We start from the raw sequence: 20,133 nt of genomic DNA, 5'->3' as shown, positions 1-20,133 counted from the left end.
CAGGTCACGAGCGAGCTCCTTCCACAGAGTGAGACACTTTCTTCTCGACGTGACCATGTGCCAGCCAGCATGCGAGGCGGTGCCGCGGGCCTGCTGGAGCGCCGTCACCTCTGGGGGGACCCGAGCGGACGCTCATCCAGCTGCTCCCCGGGCCCTCGCGTGGCAGCATGAGCACATCCGGCTTCCCCCTCTCCGGGCCAGCAGGCAGCAGGGCCCAGAGGCTGGAGACCGCCGGCGGCCACGCCATCGCGCTCCGTGGGGCAGCCCCCACAGCGGCGCCGGCGACACAGGCCCCCGGGATCAAGGGTCAGAGCCCGGGGCGCCCCGGCCGCGGCCCCGCGAGCCCGTGCGACACGTCGGGGAACGTGGACTCGCCGAAGCGTGAAGCCGTGCCCTGGGCCTGCGGGGCCGCGGCCGGGGACGGCGACAAGAAGGCAGACACCAGGCAGACGCTGCGGTCCCGGGAGAAGCAGCAGGCCAGCTCCCGAGGTTCCGGATTCCGCGGACAGACTTGGACAGTCGGGCGCGGGTGGAGGCCCGCGTTCTCGCCAGGCGCTGGCAGAGCCAGAGCAGATTTTCCTGGGCTTATTTTAGGCTGGGCGAGGCCGTAAACAAGCCCGGGGACCAATCCACAGACAGCCTGTCTAGACCCTTATTTGCAGCAGAGGTCACCGGAGAGGCAGACGTCCCAGATGTCCTGCAGGCATGTGACACGGCCGCGGCCCAGCCGGCGCTGGCCGCCCCACAGGGACGCTTACCTCACCTTCCAGGCGTCGATGGTGGGACCGGACGGGGCAGCCCCTGGAGGCAGGAGGTGTCTGGGGCAGGGCCGCCCCACACACCGGGCTCCCCGCGTGCTCATCGCACGGTGGGGCGGGGGGATGCGGGGAGAGGGGATGGGTGGGGGCCCATGGCGCTTGGGGACACGAGAGGTTCTGGTTCATGGCAAAGGGTCGTTCAAACCCATGAAAATAAACAGGGTCCCAGGCAACGCGGGGTTTAATGGCTGAAGGTAGAGCCTCTGGATCCCAGCGTCAGGTCTGACTGGCCCCAATGCTCACCCCGGGGTCCCTCCCGGCCCCACTGCACACCCTGGTGTCTTGCTGCTAAACCCAGGGTCCCACCCAGCCCCAGTGTTCACTCTACGGTCCCGCTGCTCACCCCGGGGTCCCTCTTGGCCCCACTGTTCATCCTGGGGTCCCGCCGCTCACCCCAGGGTCCCACCCAGCCCTGCCGCTCACCCTGGGGTCCCACCACTCACCCCGGGGTCCCTCCCGGCTCCACCGTTCACCCTGGGGTCCCACCCAGCCCTGCTGCTCACCCCAGAGTCCTACCACTCACCCCGGAGTCCCTCCTGGCCCTGCCGCTCACACCGGGGTCCTTTCTGGCCCCAATTCTCACCCCAGGGTCCCTTTCGGCCCCAGTGCTCACCCCGGGGCCCCACTCGACAGCTGGGCTTATTTCCCAACTAAAAAACAGAAATAACATTTGTACCTAAATCCTAAAGGTGTTTTGAGGAATAAATTAGTAAATAAAATATGGAAACTTCGCAGAACAATCCTTGGCGAGTGGGACCATCCTGTGAAGGTCGGATGCTCCTGTCGTGGGCATCCTACTTAAGCCACCACTGCCCACACGGCAGCACGACAGGGTCTCCCTCCCCAGGCTGCAGCCGCCACGCTGACCGGACGGACAGAGCCTGACGATGTGACCTGGGGTAAGTTACAGACGCCCTCTGCATCCCAGGTTCCCCCAGGCCACAGCGGTTCCAGAACATGCAGCTCACAGGCCTATTTTTAAGGTAGAAACTGTTAGTTTAAAAAGGTGGCTGTGGGGATTCCCGGGTGGCTCAGCGGTTTAGCACCGCCTTCGGCCCAGGGCGTGATCCTGGGGTCCCGGGATCGAGTCCTGCATCGGGCTCCCTGCAGGGAGCCTGCTTCTCCCTCTGCCTCTCTATCTCTCATGAATAAATAAATAAAATCTTCCGTGCGCAGGTCACATTCCAGGGCAGGAACGTCAAACGCAAACCCGTGGACGGTCAGGGGCCTGAGAAACGCCTCATGCATCCAGAGATCCCAGCCAACGGAATATTCTTGGAGCTAAAATTCATCTTTAAGCACCAGGTCGTTACTTCGCACCATTTGTATGAGCCCCTTTCTACAACACGCAGATGCACCCCTGACCTAACAAGTGGAATTCTGGACAATAAATCAAAAAGTAGCAAGAGGCAAAGAAGGAAGAGGAGAGATCCCCGCTGTCCCCCTTCCTCGCATGGCAATGAGCCCGGCGTCCGTCCTGCCGGCGCCCGAGCCAGGGGCGCTCGCTCACCTGCTTGGCAGCTGCCTGGCCTGGAGGTAGGGAGCCGCGCGTCAGCACCGGCGGGCTCCCGGGGCCGCAGAGCTCGGGGAAGGGGTTGGGGATGGCCGGCAGAGACGAGGTTCTGAGCTGCTGGTCTTCTTCCTGCAGGCGTCTGGGGGGAGAGACACAACCGCGGGTTAAAAGCTGCCGTCGTAAAAAAATATGTAATAATAATAATAATAAACCCAATAAATAAATAACCTATAAATAAGCGCCGCCGTCTCCCGAAGCGATCCCATAATCCCGCCTCTGGGGACGTAGCCCAGGAAACTCCAATAGATATGGGTACCGGGTTCCCAGCAGGCCTGGTGCCCACGGTCAAGAGGCGGAGCGACCACGGCGTGCATCGACGCGTGGACGGGGAAGCACATGTGCTCCACCCTCATAAGGAGACACCTGCTGCCGCCGGGATGACGCCGGAGGACACGGTGCCGGGCGACACAAGCCAGCCACAGAAGGACGGATGGCGCGGGACGGCACGTCCGTGGGGCACCTCGGGTCACGGGTCACCATCCCCGGGCTAGCACCAGGCAGGGTGCTGGGGAGGGAGTGGGGGGCGGGGGGCTCCCTCCTGCAGGGTGAGCAAGGCCCCGGGGATCACGGCGACGGAAGTACACGCAGCACCTTGAACTGGTTTGCCTACGGTCGAGACGGCCGATTTTATGGTACGTGCGTTATTCTGCAACAAAAAGTCTATTTCTGGTTTTTCTTTTAAAGCTGCCATTTCCAGACCCGCAGGGCCCAGATCCCCGCACTCACCGCACAGCCGGGCCTGAGAAGCACCGTGCGAACGCTCCCAGCAGAGACGACGCTCCGTGCGGGACACGTACCAGCCCCCCGCCCCCCGACGGCTCCCCGGCAACGGTGGGGGAGGAGGCTTTGTGAGAAGGAGCATTTTCAGGAGAATAACTGCCCAGGGCCCTGGCAGCGAACACTCCTCCAAACGCATGGAAACACGAGAAGCGGCTTTGCACGTCTCGTCTGCATCGTGGAACCGATGCCCGTTTGTACAAAAAGGTGGTCGGGAGTGAATGCATCGGAGGCGAGCGCCCCGTGCCGCGTCCCCCCCAGAGCACGGAAGCCTCGGAAACTCCCTGCAGCGCCCCCCCACCCCGAGGCAGCGCGGAGAGCGCACCACGCTGCCCACCCGCGGGCACGTCCGCCCAAGGCTGCAAGACCCGCGGGTCCTACGACGAGGCCGGGCACCCACGGTAACGGAATCAGGGGCAGTTAGGAAAACAGCGGAAGAAGCAAGTTCAAAGTCGAAGCGAAAAACAACCGAGCGTTGCCTTCCATTTCCTGTCCCGGGTGCTGCGGGCGGCGTCGTGCCCCGGCCACCAGGCGTCCCCCAGGAGCGGGGCCCCCTGTCGGCACACGGGAGGGCACGGCTGTGACCCTGGGCTCAACACGGCGGACGCAGCCGTGTCCTGTGGACGAATCCCGCTTCTCCCACCCCAGCCTCTGCCATGACCGCGTCCGGCTGACGCGCTGTCCCCTGTGCCAAGGGCAGAGAGGAGGCCGTGCGGCCGGGCCCACTGTCCTGCACCCCGGCCCCGAAGCACGAACCAGTGACCTCCCGCGGCACGAGGGGTTTATTGTGTTTTGACTTATGCAGAAGACACCAACCCCCGATGCTCTAGTTGTTCACCAGAGGTTGTTCTGGAAAATACTAAAAGCCCCGTATTTAGGGCAGTGAGGTTATCCCATATGGTAGCCCAAGGACGGACTCGCATCATCGTACATGTGTCCAAGCGCACCCACTGAACAAGGAGCGCCAGCCCTCCTGCACACCGAGGACGCCAGGGCCGCCGTGCATCCACGCAGGCTCGCCCACCGTGCCGCCACCTGCTGCGGGATGCACGGCGCAGGGCTGCGGGAAGCGCTCACCAATTTCTCTCAGCTTTGCTATGAACCTGCAACTGCTCTTTCAAAAATAAGCCTTTATTCAAAAAAAAAAAAAAAATCCAACCAGACATCGTGCTACGTGAACAAGGCCAGACACAGAAGGACTCCCCTCGTGGAAGCACGCTGACAGGGCGTCCGCAGCAGGGCCACGCAGACTCCGCTGTGTGGCAGGGGGCTTCCGCTGGAGCGGCGGAAACTTCTGGAACCAGGTAGAGGGGGTGGCGGCACGACCCTGGAAAGTACTAACACCTCATACGCTTCCGGCGCTGGGTTTTTTGTTACGTGAATTTCACACTCAACACGTTTTTCTTAAAAATTAAAAGAAAAAAAAAGTGGGGACGCCTGGGTGGCTCAGGGGTTGAGCATCCGCCTTCGGCCCAGGGCATGACCCTGGGGTGCCGGGATCGAGTCCCACATCCCTGTGAAGAGCCTGCTTCTCCCTCTGCCGAATCTCGGCCTCTCTCTCTCTCTGTGTCTCATGAATAAATAAATAAAATATTTAAATAAAAAAGCAAGTCCCACGTTGACTTTACAGCAGCTCCCAAGTGTCGTCAAAGCCAAACTAAGGCAGGTCCCCTGGGGCTGCAGAAAGTCCCTGTTGCACGGGCTGCGTCTGCCCAGAACTACGCACCAGGACGGGGACAGGGGGCGAAGGTGCAGAGACGTCGGGTGGGTGGGGGCGAGGCAGCCCCGAGCTCCACCGCCTGCCCGCCTGCGGCACGCCCGCTGTCCTCTGCGGTCCGTGCAGTCCATGCCCTCACAGGGTTGGAGGGCCTGGTGGTAGCCTCCTCCAGGAAGCCCTCTCTGCCTTCCCCAGCTCCTGGCCTGCACCTGTTTCCGTCCGTGCCCCACCCCACACCATGGGTCTCACGCTGCATCTTGAGCCTCTCAGGCTGGGTTTGCATTCAGACTGTCACTGCCCCCAGGGCCTCAGTTTGGTCGTCGGGGCACTGAGGGCCACCACACCACCACCCCTGCAGGGCTGCAGTGGCCATGGTGCCAGCTAACAAATGAGGATTAAATAGACACTATATGTAGGAAGTGCTCAGCACGCACGGGAGGTGCTCGACATAAGGCCTCACTTATGAATCCTTGGGTATCCCATATCGGTCACCCCATTTTTTAAATGCACCCGAAAGCAAGAAACGCTACCTATACAGAAGAACTGAAGAGGCTAGGCCTGAGGACCGGGGTCCCCTCTGCAGCGGGGAGAGTGCCTGCTGCCCCGGGTGCACGCCCACCCCATGCGCCGTCCTGGGACTGAGAACAGGCGTTTGGCCCCAACTTTAGGCTCAGGGCTGCAGGGAGCCTGGGCCTTCTCGCCCATCCTCTGCCCCGACTCAGCCTCGGGCACCGTCACCGAGCGCGCTGTGACCCGTCCTCCCCCTCAAGGCTCCAGGGTCACGTGATGGACAGACCCCAGACCCACGGAGGCGCACAGCAGGAAGGAGCGTGTCTTTCCAGACAGGGCTCTGTGGGGGGTGGGTGTGGGGCAAGGACACGGGGTGATGCTCCGGAAGCAGGGTGGGCGAGGGCCACGGGGAAGGGCCCGAGGCCGAGGGGCGGCCGAGCACCCCGCACACAGCTGCGCCTGCTGTGCCGCTCTGACACCAACGGGCTCCCGTGGGCCACAGGGGTGCCTGGCTAAAGAACCCGGGGATGTCAGACTGGAAAGACCCTCAGAGAAGCTTCCGGAAGCAGGGAAAGGATGCGACATCCCCGAAGGTGCCGTGCTGAGGAAGGAGCAGCCACAGGAACCCCAGCCTGAGGCCCGGGGAGGCGGGGAGGCCCTGGGCCCGGGCCTGCGCCCATCCCTCCGCCCCCACCTGGAAACCCGCGAAGCCCCCAGCGCCCTGGCGGCGGCCTCAGAGCTATTCCGCGCGACCTCATGAACCTCTGCCCCAGCCGGGATGCCCTCAGCACGCCCTTCAAGCTGCTGCCGCGCCGGCGGCCGGCCCCCATCTCCTGGCCCTGGGGACCCGGTGGGGCAGCTCCACACTCCGTCCTCCCCTGCAAATGTCAGGTGTCCCCTGCTTCGTCCAGGTCAGGATGTCATTGTCCCTGCCGCCCACCCCCCGCACCCGGCTGCCAGGAGGACCTGCCGAAACCCAAGGCAGATGCCCCGCTCGCCCACTCGAACCCTCTCCGTGTCTCCCCTGCTACAGCTCACAGGGCCTTTGGGACTGGCCCCCACCTGTCGGGATCGTCCTGGGACGTGGGCGGCGTGCAGAAAGCCGTGCAGACGACGGCGTGTGCCCTGAGGACACCTGTGACCCCTCACGGGTCCTGCCTGCCAGACACATGCCCAGCCTGCAAACGTTCCTCCCCATCATCCTTACCCCGCCCGCCAGTGCCCTGGGTCTGCAGGTGTTGAGGGGGAGGTGGGCTCCATCCTTATCTTGTCTGCCAGGGCCCTGGGTCTGCAGGTGTTGGGCTGGAGGGCTCCATCCTTATCCCGCCCACTAGGGCCTTGGGTCTGTAGGTGTTGGGGGGGGGGGGGTGGGCTCCATCCTTATCCCTCCATCCAGGGCCCTGGGGCTGCAGGTGTTGGGCTGGAGGGCTCCGCGCAGCAGGACATCCCGACACCCACCCGTCTCATCACACCAACGCTTCGGAGGCTCCGTCCCATCTCCTGATCCCTCCCCAGGGCCTGCACCCATCACTCCCACCGTCTTCCTCTGGGAGTGGGACGACATTACACGCGGCCCATCCGTGCGGTCACGTGGCCTCTGTCCTTCCGTGCCACCGCACCGACTTCATGAGCTGGCCGAGTCGTCTATCCGCGGATGGTGGAAAGAGAAAACACACCACGTGCAACGGAGCACCGTTCCGCCGCCACAAAAGGAAGGACGTCTTGCCACTTGCAACCACAGGGATCATCTCTTCTGCTCACGGCATCTCCTCCCCCACCTGCCCGAGCTCCTACTCACCCTTCAACACCCGAATCCGAGGCCTGCCACCTGCAGGGAACCCCCCTCACGTCCCAGAGGCCCCCCCCCCGCCAGCCCCGCCACTTCCAGAGGCTGCACCTGCTCCAGGTAACCCCCCAGGGAATGAGGCCACGCATCCAAGGTGGCACATCTGTGACAGCCCCCGGGGGTGCCAGTCCTCCAGGTCCCCAGGCCCTGCTCTGGGCCCCCAACTGACCACTTGGTCGTTCCTTCAGTATTCCGGGACATTCTCTCACGACGACTTCCCTCCTGGCACCGAGCAGGTGTGCCGTGAGTTACCAGAACCGACCCGGAGCCCAGGTCCAAGCCCGTGGGGCCGAGCTGCACAGAGCAGAGGACGTATGTCCCCAGCAGAGAGCGCAGCATCACGTCTCTGCTCTCGGAGACGAGACCCTCCACGCCCCGGGGCCCACCTGACGGCGACGATGTGCACGGGCTGCGAACGCTGCGCCTGGGGGGGCCTCGGGGCCGCGGGCGGCGGCTGGCTGCGGGCGTGCTGGCCGTTCTGGAGGAGGGGCACCGTCTCCGACTGCATGCTGCAGGCCGGGTACAGACTCTCCAGGGACGCGTTCACATCGTTCACCAGGGCTTCCAGATCTACGTCATCCTCTGGGCGTTAGAGGCAGAAGCGAGAAAACAAAACAGAACAGAACTTTAGGAGAGTGAGGGGTCACAGCCACACGGCGCCCCACAGTCAGGATCCAAAACTACAACAGTTTAGACCGCTCGGCGAAGGCAGAGGAGCAGAGCCAGGTGCGCCCGCGGGGAACCGCCTGCACCGCGCGTATCGGTGTCCGTGGGTGTCGCGGAGGCGGCTCGGTAGCTACGGCGCGGCCGCGTGGGCACCGGCGGGCCCCTCGGCCTCGCTCATGTGGCCTCGGGGTGCACGCGCCGCAGCACAGGCCGACATCGGGCCCTCACCGGGCCAATCGGGCTCCACCCTTCCCCGAGAATCCAGATATGACGGAGAGAGCCGAGGAGCGCCTGACGCGGGCAGCGGCCTGGCCCGGGATCCAGGAGGCCCACGGGTGCCGCTGCCGAGGCACGTACCTGCTGCCCGCCCGGCGCCCCCTGCCCCCCGCTCCCCGAGCCCGGGGAGCCTGCTCTCCGCAGGAGAAGGCCCGACGCAGGTGCAGAGGAGCACGGAGAAGGCCCCACGGAGGAGAGAAAGCGGGACGGGACGTGCCCAGACTCCGATGTGACCTAGTGTCAGCTTGGCCCCAACGCATTTGGGCAAATGTGATTCTAGCTGCTTCTGTGAAAATACTGGTTTTAGGAGATTTATTTATTTTGAGACAGAGAAGGAGAGAGTGAGTGTGAGTGAGCCCCGCAGTGGGGAGCGGCAGGGAGAGTCAGAGGCTGAGACCCTGCGATCACCACCTGACCCAAAGCACTCGGACAGTGCACTGATTGCACCCCCAGGGCCCCGCTGTGAGGCCGTCTCTAGGTGAGGGTGACAGTTACATCAGGAGACTCGGGGCGCCCGGGGGCTCAGGGGTCGGCGTCTGCCTTGGGCTCAGGGCATGACCCCAGGGTCCCGGGATCGAGTCCCGCATCGGGCTCCCTGCTTGGCACCTGCTTCTCTCTCTGCCTGCGTCTCTGCCTCTCTCTCTCTGTCATGAGTAAATAAATAAAAACTTTTAAAAAAATTTTTAAAAAGAATCTAAGAGATCAGGACACTTGGGGAGCTCAGGGGTTTAGCACCTGCCTGCGGCCCAAGTCGTGACCCCAGGGTCCTGGGATCGAGTCCTGCATCGGGCTCCCTGCATGGAGCCTGCTTCTTCCTCTGCCTGTGTCTCTGCCTCTCTTATGAATAAATACATAAAATGTTTAAAAAATAAATAAATAAATAAAAATAAAAAAGAATCTAAAATATCCTACTTTGGGAAAAAAGAAATTCCTACTCTGGGGCAGCCGTCAAAATTTCTGTAGCTCATTCAGCGTTTCATCTGTGTAGTTGACAGTCACTTGGGGTTCCCTGATGTTTCCTAAAGTCTGTTCAACCATGGAATCTTCCAGGCACGGGTCTTATAAAACCAGCTCCAAGGAAGACTCTTCTCCATCACCATCTTGTAAATCTGCACGACGCTGTGGTATTTCAGAAGCCACTAAGATGCGACTGAGGCGACGCTCCTCAGTTCCTGCGAAACCCCTTGGGATGGCTCGCGTCCTGCGCGTCGCGTGGTTGGTGGCGGGTCGGCCCCGAGCCTTCCCCATGCGCGTGGGGGACTCCACGGACCTGCGTGCGTCCCCACCCACCCCGAAGGCCCTTCTGCGGACAAGAACCATCCCCGGGGCATGAGCAGGGCAGATGCTTCTAGGCATGAGTGTTAAGATGAGGGGGGTCCACCCAGCGCAGGTCTGATGCCCAAATCCCTTCCACGGGACGGCGGCCTGGGAAAGCTCACGGAGGGGAAGCGGAGACAACTGCGCGGACACCATTCCCATCACGTGGATTCGGGAGGCTGGATCGGCGGCACAGGTGGAAGTCCAGCCACGCGGTTGTAAATCAAGTTATTAATAGTTATTTTGCTTCCTCAAATGACCCGGCCCCAACCTGGATGCTGACTTTTGTCCCAGATATTTGGGTGGCCATCTGATCCCAGACTCACATGTGCCTCTGGCCTCTCTGCCACGAGCAAGTGGAGGCGGCTTCGCTTCTAAAATAGACTCGAATGCAGCGAAGCCCACTAGCGTCCCGCTCCCGGTGACTCGGGGCGGATGTCCTCCCGGGAGGACTGCGGGCGCAGAGGGGAGCCTGAGCTGGGGTGAGGCTGGTGCCTGCCCCCTGCACTCCCTCCCTGCGCCTGCTGGCCCGGGCACCGCGTCCACGGCGTCCACCGCGTCCACGGCTCTCTAGCAGGCGAGGGAAGAGCAGAACTGCGTCGCCAAGTGTCGGGCACCTTCCAGAAACGCCGCCTGCCCCACGCCCCCGCGTCTGTACGGCCCGTTGCTCGGAGCCCGTGAGCACCTGTCACCTGCGGCTCCCACCCAGCTCCGTACGGGAGGCTCGCCCGCGGCCTTGCCTAAGATGCTAAAACCCCAGGGGCAGATTATGGAGTAACAGCAGGGAAAAGAAAAAAAAATCGATGACACTGGTGAGGTTGGGACAGAACAGGAAATAAATACATTGGCCTTGTTTCAGGGTCCTGGCCCGCAGCTCCCGAGATCCTTACAACATCCTAAACACTAAGAGCAACGGGAGCATTTTTTTTGTTCTAATATCTGCTCTTTTTTTGTTCCTGAAATAGCTCCAGCGCTTTCATGAAGGTGAAAGGATCACCTTTTGTAAGAACACAGAACATTCTGTTATTCATTACAAGCCTCTTTCTTTCTTTCTTTCTTTCTTTCTTTCTTTCTTTCTTTCTTTCTTTCTTTCTTTCTTTCTTCCTTTCTTTCTTTCTCTCTCTCTCTCCCTCTCTCTCTCTTTCTTTCTTTTTCTTCCTTTTTTTTAAATAAGACTTTATCTGACAGAGAGAGTGAGAGCGGGAATGCAAGCATGAGAAACATGAGCGGGAGGAGGGGCAGAGGGCGAAGCAGGCTCCCCGCTGACATGGGGCTGGATCCCAGGATCCCAGGCCTCAGGATCATGACCTGAGCCGAGGGCAGACACTGCACCGACTGAGCCCCCCGGGGGGCCCACAAGCCCCTTTCAACCGCAGCTGGGTTTACATTAATCAGGTGCTTTTGGGGAAACACCAGATAGCCATGGGAGGGGGGCCGGTTGCCAAGGCAACCAGCGGGGGGGGGGGGCTGCAGGTTTGGAAGGGTCAGCTCATTCCCTGACCCTGACGCCGGGGCAGAGGGGACGGGGCCGGGGGCTGAGAGGATCACGGGTGAGTTACCCCATCCTGCCGTGCAGTGAAGCATCCAGAGAAAGAATGCCGGCCCCCTGGGCTCGGGAAGCGTAGGTGTGCGAAGGGCCAAGCCCCGCGTGGAAGCCCCACACGCCTCGTCTTCCTCGCCGCTGGCTCCATGGCACGTGGCCCCCTCAATGTTCCGGAGCCGCACCCTTCACGACAAACCAGCCTTCCAAGCGGTCGGCGGTTCACCCGCGTTCCTGTGCTGCCCCGTAAATGACCGAAGCAGTGGGACTGCGCCGTGGGACACACGCACCGCCGGGAGTGGGAAAGACCCCGGTCTGGAGGTCGGAGGTGCGGAGTCCACGCAGGGAGGACAGCCAGCGCCTTCCTTACAGCCCAACAGGCCCGGGCCCCGCGTGGAGGCCAAAGCTCTCCCGCGGGAGCCTCTGTGGTCGGGGCCTGACCGCCCGGCCTGCACCCACGGCACGCGCGCTTGGCGAGAGCTGCTGCTGTCCGCCTCTGAGCGATTCCCAGCCCGTGCAGACGTCCGGACGCAGGTTTCTGCACACCGGCTAGTCTGCTCTCACAGATCCCGGCCGCAGGTACTGAATTCTGGGGCCGTACGGCTGGGCTCACGCAGCAGAACCAGCCAAGGAGGCATCACGCTGGAGCTGGCGCGGCCGCGACTCCTGCTCGTGCCGGAGACGGCCGGAAAGCTTAGACGCCGAGCCCCTGACCGCAGCTCCAGATACAGCGCAACCTGCGGCTCCTGCCACCTAGAAAATCAAACCCAACAAAGCTTCAGTTCAGGGCTTCCTACAGGCAGGATCCGAGGCAGGAAACACCCAAGAGCGACCCGCCCGCGTGTGCCCGTAGACGCGCAGCTCCGGCCTTCCCGCGTCCACGAGAGAAACTTGGTTTTTCAACCTTCGTGGGAAACGGCACCTCCCGCCTCCTCCCACCTCCCTCCCCCAGACAATCGTGACTACAGACACTGGCAGGGTCTGCTAATGGAGAAAATCAATATCAAAGCAGCTGATTATTTCAACGACCCGAGAGATGCGCGTGCGGCGTTGCGACCACCTCCGTGCACTTGGAAAGGGGCCCTGCCCACGCCTTTTGGAGCTGCGGGGCCGAGGTCAGCACTTAGCAGGTCTATGCAGACTCCGGAGCCGCTTGCCCCATCCCAGGCCCCATCCCAGGCCTCATCCCAGGCCTCATCCCAAGCCTCATCCCAGGCCCGAGGCATGTCCTCCGTACACACCTGGGCTAACCACGATGGGGAAAAAAAAAATCAGTGTTTCGGGAAAGAGCTGCTGAAATCCTAAGTCCTGCCTGGAACGACAGGGGATTCCCACAATCCCTTAACCCCGACACTGGGACCAGGCTGCACCGGATGCCTCGCACAGGTGTGAGCCCGTCCTGAGTGCACACGGCCCAGAGCCCTCCAGACACGTGGGTACAGGCAGCTGCTCCGCGCGGGCTCCCCCCACCCTGCACGCAAACCTAGGAAGTACCTTACGCACTCGCACTCGCAGCCCAAGGCTCCCCCGGCCCCCTGCTCCCCTGCATCCCCCGCTCCCCCCACCCCATCCCCCTGCCCTCCCTTGCTCCCCCTCACCCCCTGCCCTCCCTTGCTCCCCCTCACCCCCTGCCCCCCTGTTCCCCACAGCCCCTGCTCCCCCACTCCCCCTCACCTCCTGCTCCCTTGCATCCCCCACTCCCCCCACCTGACCCCCCTGCTCTCCCAGCCCCCCTCCCCCACTCCCCTGCTCCCCACCCTCCTGTCCCCCTGCCCCTCCCTGCATTCCCCACCCCTACCCCTCCCTGCATTCCCCACCCCTACCCCCTGCTCCTCTGCCCCCCATGACCCTTGCTCCCCCTCACCCCCTGCCCCCCTGTTCCCCACCCTCCCCCACCCCCGCTCCCCACCCTCCTGTCCCCCTGCCCCTCCCTGCATTCCCCACCCCTACCCCCTGCTCCTCTGCCCCCCCCATGACCCTTGCTCCCCCTCAGCCCCTGCCCCCCTGTTCCCCACCCTCCCCCCTGCTCCTCTGCTCCCCCTCACCCCTTGCTCCTTCACATCCCCCACTCCCCCTCACCCCCTGCCCCCTGTTCCCCTCAGCCCTTGTTCCCTTGCATCTCCCACTCCCCCCCACCTGCCCCCCCTGCTCTCCAGGCCCCCTGACCCCACTTCCCGTATCCCCCACTCCCCACCTCCTGTCCCCCTGCCCCTCCCCACATCCCCCCACTCCCTTCACCCCCAACCCCTGCTCTCCCAGCTGGCCCCCTGCTCCCCTGCCGCCCATGACCCTTGCTCCCCCTCACCCCCTGCCCCCCTGTTCCCCCCTCCCTGCTACTCTGCTCCCCCCCCCCGCTCCTCTGCTCCCCACCACCCCCCTGCTCCCCCTCACCCCTTGCTCCTTAGCATCCCTCACTCCCCCCCCCCCCCCCCCCCGCCACCCCCTGCACCCCCGGCCCCACAGGTGGAGCACAGCCCTCCGCCCCCAGGCAACATGCAGTCAGGGACAGCTGGGTGCCTGGACTCCCGGGGCAGCTGGCTCCCAGGGCTGGAGCCCAGCCTGCTGGTCCTTACTATCCCACGGAAGCTGAGGAGCTCCGAAGGGCCCCAGAGATGAAGAGGTGCTGGCCTCGTACCACCCAGCCAGGCCACAGCAAGGGTAATTGAGCGTGCCTGCCGCCCGGTGACGGGGTGGCCTGGGGGGCTGACATCTGAGCCGGTGTCCACATGCCCGGTAGTGGCTCTCACCCCACCGCAACCACGACTGTCGCGCGCTTACCCTGCACCCCCGCACTTCGCATCACTGGCGACTGATCCTCAGTGATGGCAGGCGCGATAACGCCCATCTAGCGGTGACACAAACGATCCGAGGCTCAAAATGGGGTCAAGGTCCCACGGCAGCTGGCGAACAAGCCCCGGTGAGAGCGCCCGTGTCCCTTCCTTCAGAGGGTCAAAGTGCTCCTTCCGACTGGGGCGCCCTTGGCCATGCCCGCCTGCCGGGATGCTCAGCTGTCTGGCCGCCCTCCCGCCACCGGCGCGCCCGCTCACACGCAGCCTCCTCCACGACCCGCCGAAGCCCTGGAGTGGACGGCACTCCTGGGGGCCGATGGCCTCCCGTGGGGACAGAGGCCTAGCTCAGGAGAGGAGTCGAGGGTCACTTGCAAGAGAGAAACAGGCCACCTGAGAAGGGGGTCAGGACCAGCCAGGAGGCAAAACAAGAGCTGGGAAACCTCCAGGCTTCGGAGGCGGGAGGGGGTGACGCGGGGACCCTGGGGCTGGCTTCTCGGGTGACTCACAGGTCACCCCAGGAAGACTGGCTCGGGCAGGTCCAGGGCCAGGCTGCTCATTTCCTAGGTCGCACTAAACACGGCCCCCACTTCTGACAAACGTCACGTTTTGGCACAAACACGTATGCTTGTCCACCGATCCTGGGGCCTGGGCAACAGGGAGGTGTCCCGACCCACCGGCATTCGTGCCGTGATAGCGTGCATCTTACGATGGCGTGTGCAAAGCTCAGCCACAAGTGGACAGGACCCCACGGCAATGAGCCGAGCCCAGGATCCCTCACGGTGTGCCCACAGCTCGTCCCGCGTCTCTCAGAGCAGCTGGTGGCCTGGGCCAGGAGGGCCTGGGGCGGGCGGGGGGGCTGCGGGACCACGTCTCCCCCCTGACAAATCCCTCCTCTTACCGCCAGGGCCTCGGAGCGGCCCAGAGCACTGCAAATACCCAGAGGGAAGGGGACAGCACGAAGCCCAGGGCAGCCCTCCGGACCCGGTGCAGGTGTCCCGGTGGCCAGACGACACCTCCTCTACCACTAAGCAAACAAGCACCAAAAAGTTAAGATAATGATTAATCGCTATTGCTGGACTTTGATTCTGGCGAGATCTGCTTGTTTAATCTATGCTTCAGAGAGCTGTCAAGTGGTTCTATTCCTGGGCCCCACCCCGCCCAAAACAGGGGAAGCCACTCATTTCACCCCGTGACTCTGCCGTTCAGTGAAATTCAAGAACTGGGATCCGACGTGCAGTGAAGGCCGCCTGCAAGCCGGTCGCCCTCCCTCCTGTCCCGGACCGCGTCCTGCAGGCTGGCGCGAGGAAGCGGGTCTGTCCAGACCGTGCTGTTCCGCACGTGGGCACGTATGACACGGGAAGAGCATTCTCCACCCCAGAGAAGGGACGGCCCAGCCCGCAAGGGCCGAGGACCCGAGCTGCACATCACAGGAATCAGCACGGACGCAGTGGTGCAGTCTCTACCTGTACGACTAGGACACAGCTCGGGGGCCGCGAGGGGAACAGGAACAGACGCACAAAACATCGCTCCAAAAATCACAAAATTAATCGCATCTCTCTCTCTTCTGAGATTTACCATGTTTCCTCTCCAGACTCCTGGTCCAGACCCCCGACTCTTCCATTAGGTCACAAAGTGGGCGGAAGCTGGGCGCAAGACACTACGTCAACAGCTGGTCATTCTGGAAGGGTCTCCTTTTCCATCAATCCTAAAAAAAAAATACTAGTCCCAAGAACACTGGAATTGAAGAGGAAAAAAAATCCAGGTCACAGTCCAAAAGTCCATTAGTCGTAGTGGCTAGCACTGCCCTCTTTTTAAAAAGGCACATTTTCAAAGGTAAATTAGACACCGGGCCGTCTTTATTATTCCCATTCGGCGTTAGCACTCAGTTTCCGTGAATTTAACTCCGTAAACGTAGAATCTGTTCATTCCACAAATATTTACTGAGCACCAACTGCACAGCTGGCACTGTTCCAGGTGCTGGAAATACAGATGTCGACAGAACAGACAGGCGTCCCCGCCACCCAGACCTAATGACGTTCCTCCAGCCGGCTCTGGAAAGGATGAGCCCCCGGAGACGTCACGCGGCAGCAAGGAAGGAAACTTTTTACTACCTCTGGACAAATGAGTTCTGCTGCCGAGATGCTGAACCTGCTCCAGGGGCAGAGGCAAGGGAGGGAGGGACCAGCAGAGGGGCGCCGGCGCCTCCCGGGGAGGGGCGACCTGCAGCCCACGGACCCTGGGTGGACCCTGGGCGGGACAGAGCGCCTCGCAAGGGCGGGGAGGGATGGCGTGGGGTGACAGCAGGTGACTGAGGGCCAACCCCGGCGGCGTCCCAGGGGCCAGACCCGCTCCGAGCGTGGTTCATACACTCACTCTTGGCGGGAGGGGAAGCATTTGAAGACAAGATCTCCATTTATGGGTGAGACAGTCAACCAGAGGGCCCTGGGCCCTACGAAGAGCCCGATTTCCAAGGCATTGGGACGGGGAAACGCATTTCAGGAGAACGTACCAGGCGATTCCAAGAAATGGCACGTCTCCCAGAACTGAAATGCCCGCGAGAGAGGAGCTGGCCTTCCAGGATATGGAGGGAAACAGGGTTTCAGCGGAAAGCCGGACACGCCGGCTGGGGCAGGGGGGTCTGGGCGTCCGGACGCGCCCCTCGCGACCCCCACGAGTGGGGGCACCTGGGCGGCTCTGGTTTGCACCGACGGCTCCCGAGACCCACGTGGATCCACCCTGAATCGGATCCCTTGGAGTCGGGTCAGGGAAGGTGCGGTCTTCACGGAGCACTTGTTATCCTTACGACAATCATTTCTCAATGGGAAGAAATTAAGCAGTCCTCTCCCATCAAAGGCCCAGGAGAAGCGGGGACGCCGGGGCCTGGGCACGAGACCGAGGGGAGGCCCGGGGCGGACTTCTAGTCTCTCTCTGCGTCTATGAAGATGATGACAAACGGCAGCTCCCAGTGGCCGAGCACCCACGAGGGCCGCGCCCCGGCTCCCGCTCAGCCCAGGCTCCCCTCCTCTGACCCGCTGCCACAGAGCGGGATTCACAGATTTCAGATGAAGACGTCTCGGCTACCCAGACGCGGGGTGGAGGGTCGTCCTCCTCCAAAGCTGCACATGTTGCCTCCTTCTTCCGTCCTCTCTTTCATGCTTTTCTGTCCTCCCCCCTCGCTGCACTTGAGCTTCCGGAAGACCGGAACGTCACGTTCTTCCACCTTTGCTTCGCTACCTAACATCACACCTGGTACCTAACATGCTCAGTGAGTCCTAAGAAATGGGAGTCAACAGCCTCCACAGAAGGAGCTGTAGAACTTTCTAGAAAGTCAGCGGGACGGAACTCCCCAACTCCGGTGGCGGCTGGGCCTCCAATCCTCTGGTTCCTTGGAGGAAGGCTCACCGGGCAGGTTACACACAGGCCACCATGTGGATTAATGGCACATTAATTCCCACGAGGGATGACGTGCGTCCAGGAAGGAGGACCGCACAGGAAGCGTCACCCAGTGGGCCGGAGCCGTGCCCATGCGAGCCTCCCGCCCCGTCAGGGCTACTGGGGCATCCCTGAGGTCACGGGGAGGGCAGAAGGATGGAACCCCGTCCCCATCCATGAAGGGGGCCGACGCCCCTGCTCCTCCCTGCCCACCCGTGCTCGTGCTCGGAGCCCGGCCTCCCAGGGGAAGATGCAGTTGCCTCCATCAGAAATGTCCTCCTCACTCCCGTGGGGCGTTGCCCAGGGGTGCGGGGCCGGGTGGGAAGCTGGGCTCTGCACTGGGTGAGCCCCATTTCCACATGGAAGGTGAAACGCAGGCACGTTTCACATCACGGACTCCCTGCTCGCATCCCCAAGGAGCAGACACTTTGCCCTGGACGGAGCTTGATTCGCTCTCCCCCTGGACAGGCAGCGCCCTGCGTGTGGCCAAAGAGTGCCTCGGGGAGGCCGAGTGTGCAAGGACACTCACTGGGTCTGCTCACACAGTCCTCGCACCACCTGCCATCGTGCCCATTCCACAGATTAGAAACCGAGGCTCGGAGACATGACCACCCCCCCCCCCCCGACGTCACACAGCTGCTGAGTCACACAGGTCCTACCTGTGACCTGCTGAGTCACACAGGTCCTACGTCACACAGGTCCTACCCTGCTGAGGCTCGAAGGCCAATGTTCTTTTTAGGATTTTTCCAAAGATCAAAAAACAGAAACGAGATCGCCGGTCTCAAGGAGCCTAGAAATCAATGGGCAAGACAGACACGTATTTGGCAAACTCTGAACCGAAACCGAGGGCGATCAGTTTTCAGGAGGAGGAGAAAAAAAACACGCAAGGGAAGATCCAAAGGGAAGCAACCCACTTAAGGGGCAGCGGGGAGCATCCAGGGAGGAGGCCGCGGCTGGGGGCTGGCGCCCATCACCTGCAGCAACAGGAGGACCCCAGGGTGTCTGAGGAGTGGAACGGTGTGCCCAGAGCATTTTTAGGATAGAAGCAGCCAGCAGCCCCTCGGAGAACGCGCGGCAGGCTCAGTCGTTGGGGAACGCGGACCAGTGTCACGGACGGTTGGCCGTGGGCCGTGAGGCAGGGAGACCCGCCTGCTGTGACGCGCGCTCTGGCCGGCTCTGCGTCCGCAGCTGGGGTTCGCGACACCAAGCCCCCGAATGGGAAGCACCCCCCCTGCAAGAGCACCCTTTGCCCCCTGACACTCGAGGAGGTCACAAGCTCGCTGGGACTATTTTTTAACATGTTTAATTAAAACCCATGCACAGAGATGGAGGGGCCGTCAAGCTGTGTCCGTGCACCCACCCCCGGGCAGGCTCAGGGCCGGTACGAAAGTCCCTCTTGGCCAGCACCCAAGGCAGGATCGGCGGGTGCGGACCCCGGGTGCGCCCTGCAGGAGGCGGCGGACGGCATGGGAGCCACCAGGCGCCCAACTCCCTGACGCGCTCCGACATCGGCGGGTTGGAGGATCCCGGGGAGCATCCGCCGGACGCGTGTGTCCGCCCACCTGCAGGTAAGAACCAAGAGTCCGGAGAACCCGCTCCGAGGGGGGAGTAAGTTACGGCGGGGCACCCGACCCCAGCTGTGTCCTCAAATGTGACCCCTGCAAGCTAGTTGAGTGGCTTCTTAAAAAATAAATAAATAAATAAAAACGGCTCATTCCAAAAAAACATTCACCTGGAAGGGCTGGTTCATAGGTTTGTTTGAACAAAACAATTCAGGTAAAGCGTAATGTGATGGGGCGAAGTATACTGGACTTGGGGAGAGTGTATCCTGGTTCTCCACCGAGGGGAGACCGACGGACGCTCTCTCATCACTGATCTGTTTTTAATTTTTTTTTAAAGATTTTATTTATTTATTCATGAGAGACACAGAGAGAGAGGCGGAGACCCAGGCAGAGGGAGAAGCAGGCTCCATGCAAGGAGCCCAGTGTGGGACTCGAACCCGGGTCCCCAGGATCACGCCCTGGGCTGAAGGCAGCGCCAAACCGCTGAGCCCCCCGGGCCGCCCTCATCACTGATCTTTATAACGAATTACCTCAGTTGTACCCACCGTTCCCAGAAAGGGCTTTATTAGATCTTTGGACGCAAAGGCCCACGTGTTCCGCAGCCAATACGTTAAAGCCCCTCTGCTCACTGCCGGGTGCCCTGGGCCTGGCGTGGCCGAGACAGGCAGCAGGTACCTGTCGGGTGAGCATAAGACACAGGAAAAGGAAGGCGCAGGCGGCAGCAACCAACGTAGGGGCAGATCACCAGGACTCGTGGGGACAAAGCCTCTGCTGGGCGGCGAGTGTCCTCTGACAGCGACGGAAACACAACACATTAACGGGGTCCAGGGATCTGCCCAGATGACCCCGGTAAGCGTGGCAAGGCAGGAGCTGAGACCTGGGGGCCCTGGGGGGTGACAAGGGGTGCTCCGGTGCCAAGCGGGAACGGGGAAGGGGAGGCCCTGCAGCTCGCCCGACGCCGGGAGACGCGGAGCAAGCAGGTGCCTCGCTGGCTTTTTGTTCTTCCTCACGCAGACGGAGCCTCTTCCAAGCACGGAGCGTGGAGCAAGCGTGCGGCCAGGAGAGGGCGGCGGCTCAGGGCTCCCTATTTGGCTACTTCTGCGGACAAGGAAAATTCAGTCCCTACCTCTTGAATCTCATTCCAACCCACTGAAAACTGAGGAGTCAGAAGGACGGGAGGGCAGGAGCGGGCCGTGGAGGGCGGAGGCTCGCCCAGAGGCAGAGCAGCACGGGGCCAGCTCGGCTTTGCCACTCCTCCGGGGGGATCTGGGCGGCCCTCTGACCCAGGGCCTCAGGGTCCTCCCCTGTAA

The 20,133-nt window shown here is 62.2% G+C and overlaps 1 protein-coding gene across 4 annotated transcripts in view; it reads right to left on the bottom strand.

The window, feature by feature from the left end:
- GRB10 (growth factor receptor bound protein 10) overlaps window positions 1-20,133 on the bottom strand; it is a 157,787-nt gene that overhangs the window by 48,305 nt on the left and 89,349 nt on the right. For 3 of the 4 annotated variants that reach the window (XM_077864166.1, XM_077864167.1, XM_077864168.1), the window contains 2 exons: window positions 7,628-7,823; window positions 2,329-2,470 (listed from right to left, as the gene is read on the bottom strand). In XM_077864166.1, the coding sequence (XP_077720292.1) occupies window positions 2,329-2,470; window positions 7,628-7,823 (338 nt within the window). Of the gene's footprint in view, window positions 1-2,328; window positions 2,471-7,627; window positions 7,824-14,727; window positions 14,844-20,133 lie in introns of those variants that run through there. The other variant, XM_077864169.1, reaches the window with a different exon arrangement.

The sequence above is a fragment of the Canis aureus genome, chromosome 21 (genome assembly GCF_053574225.1).
Source record: "Canis aureus isolate CA01 chromosome 21, VMU_Caureus_v.1.0, whole genome shotgun sequence".
Taxonomy (NCBI): domain Eukaryota; kingdom Metazoa; phylum Chordata; class Mammalia; order Carnivora; family Canidae; genus Canis; species Canis aureus.
The sequence above is the reverse complement of the archived record's forward strand: the minus strand, read 5'-3'. Positions and strand labels throughout refer to the sequence as shown.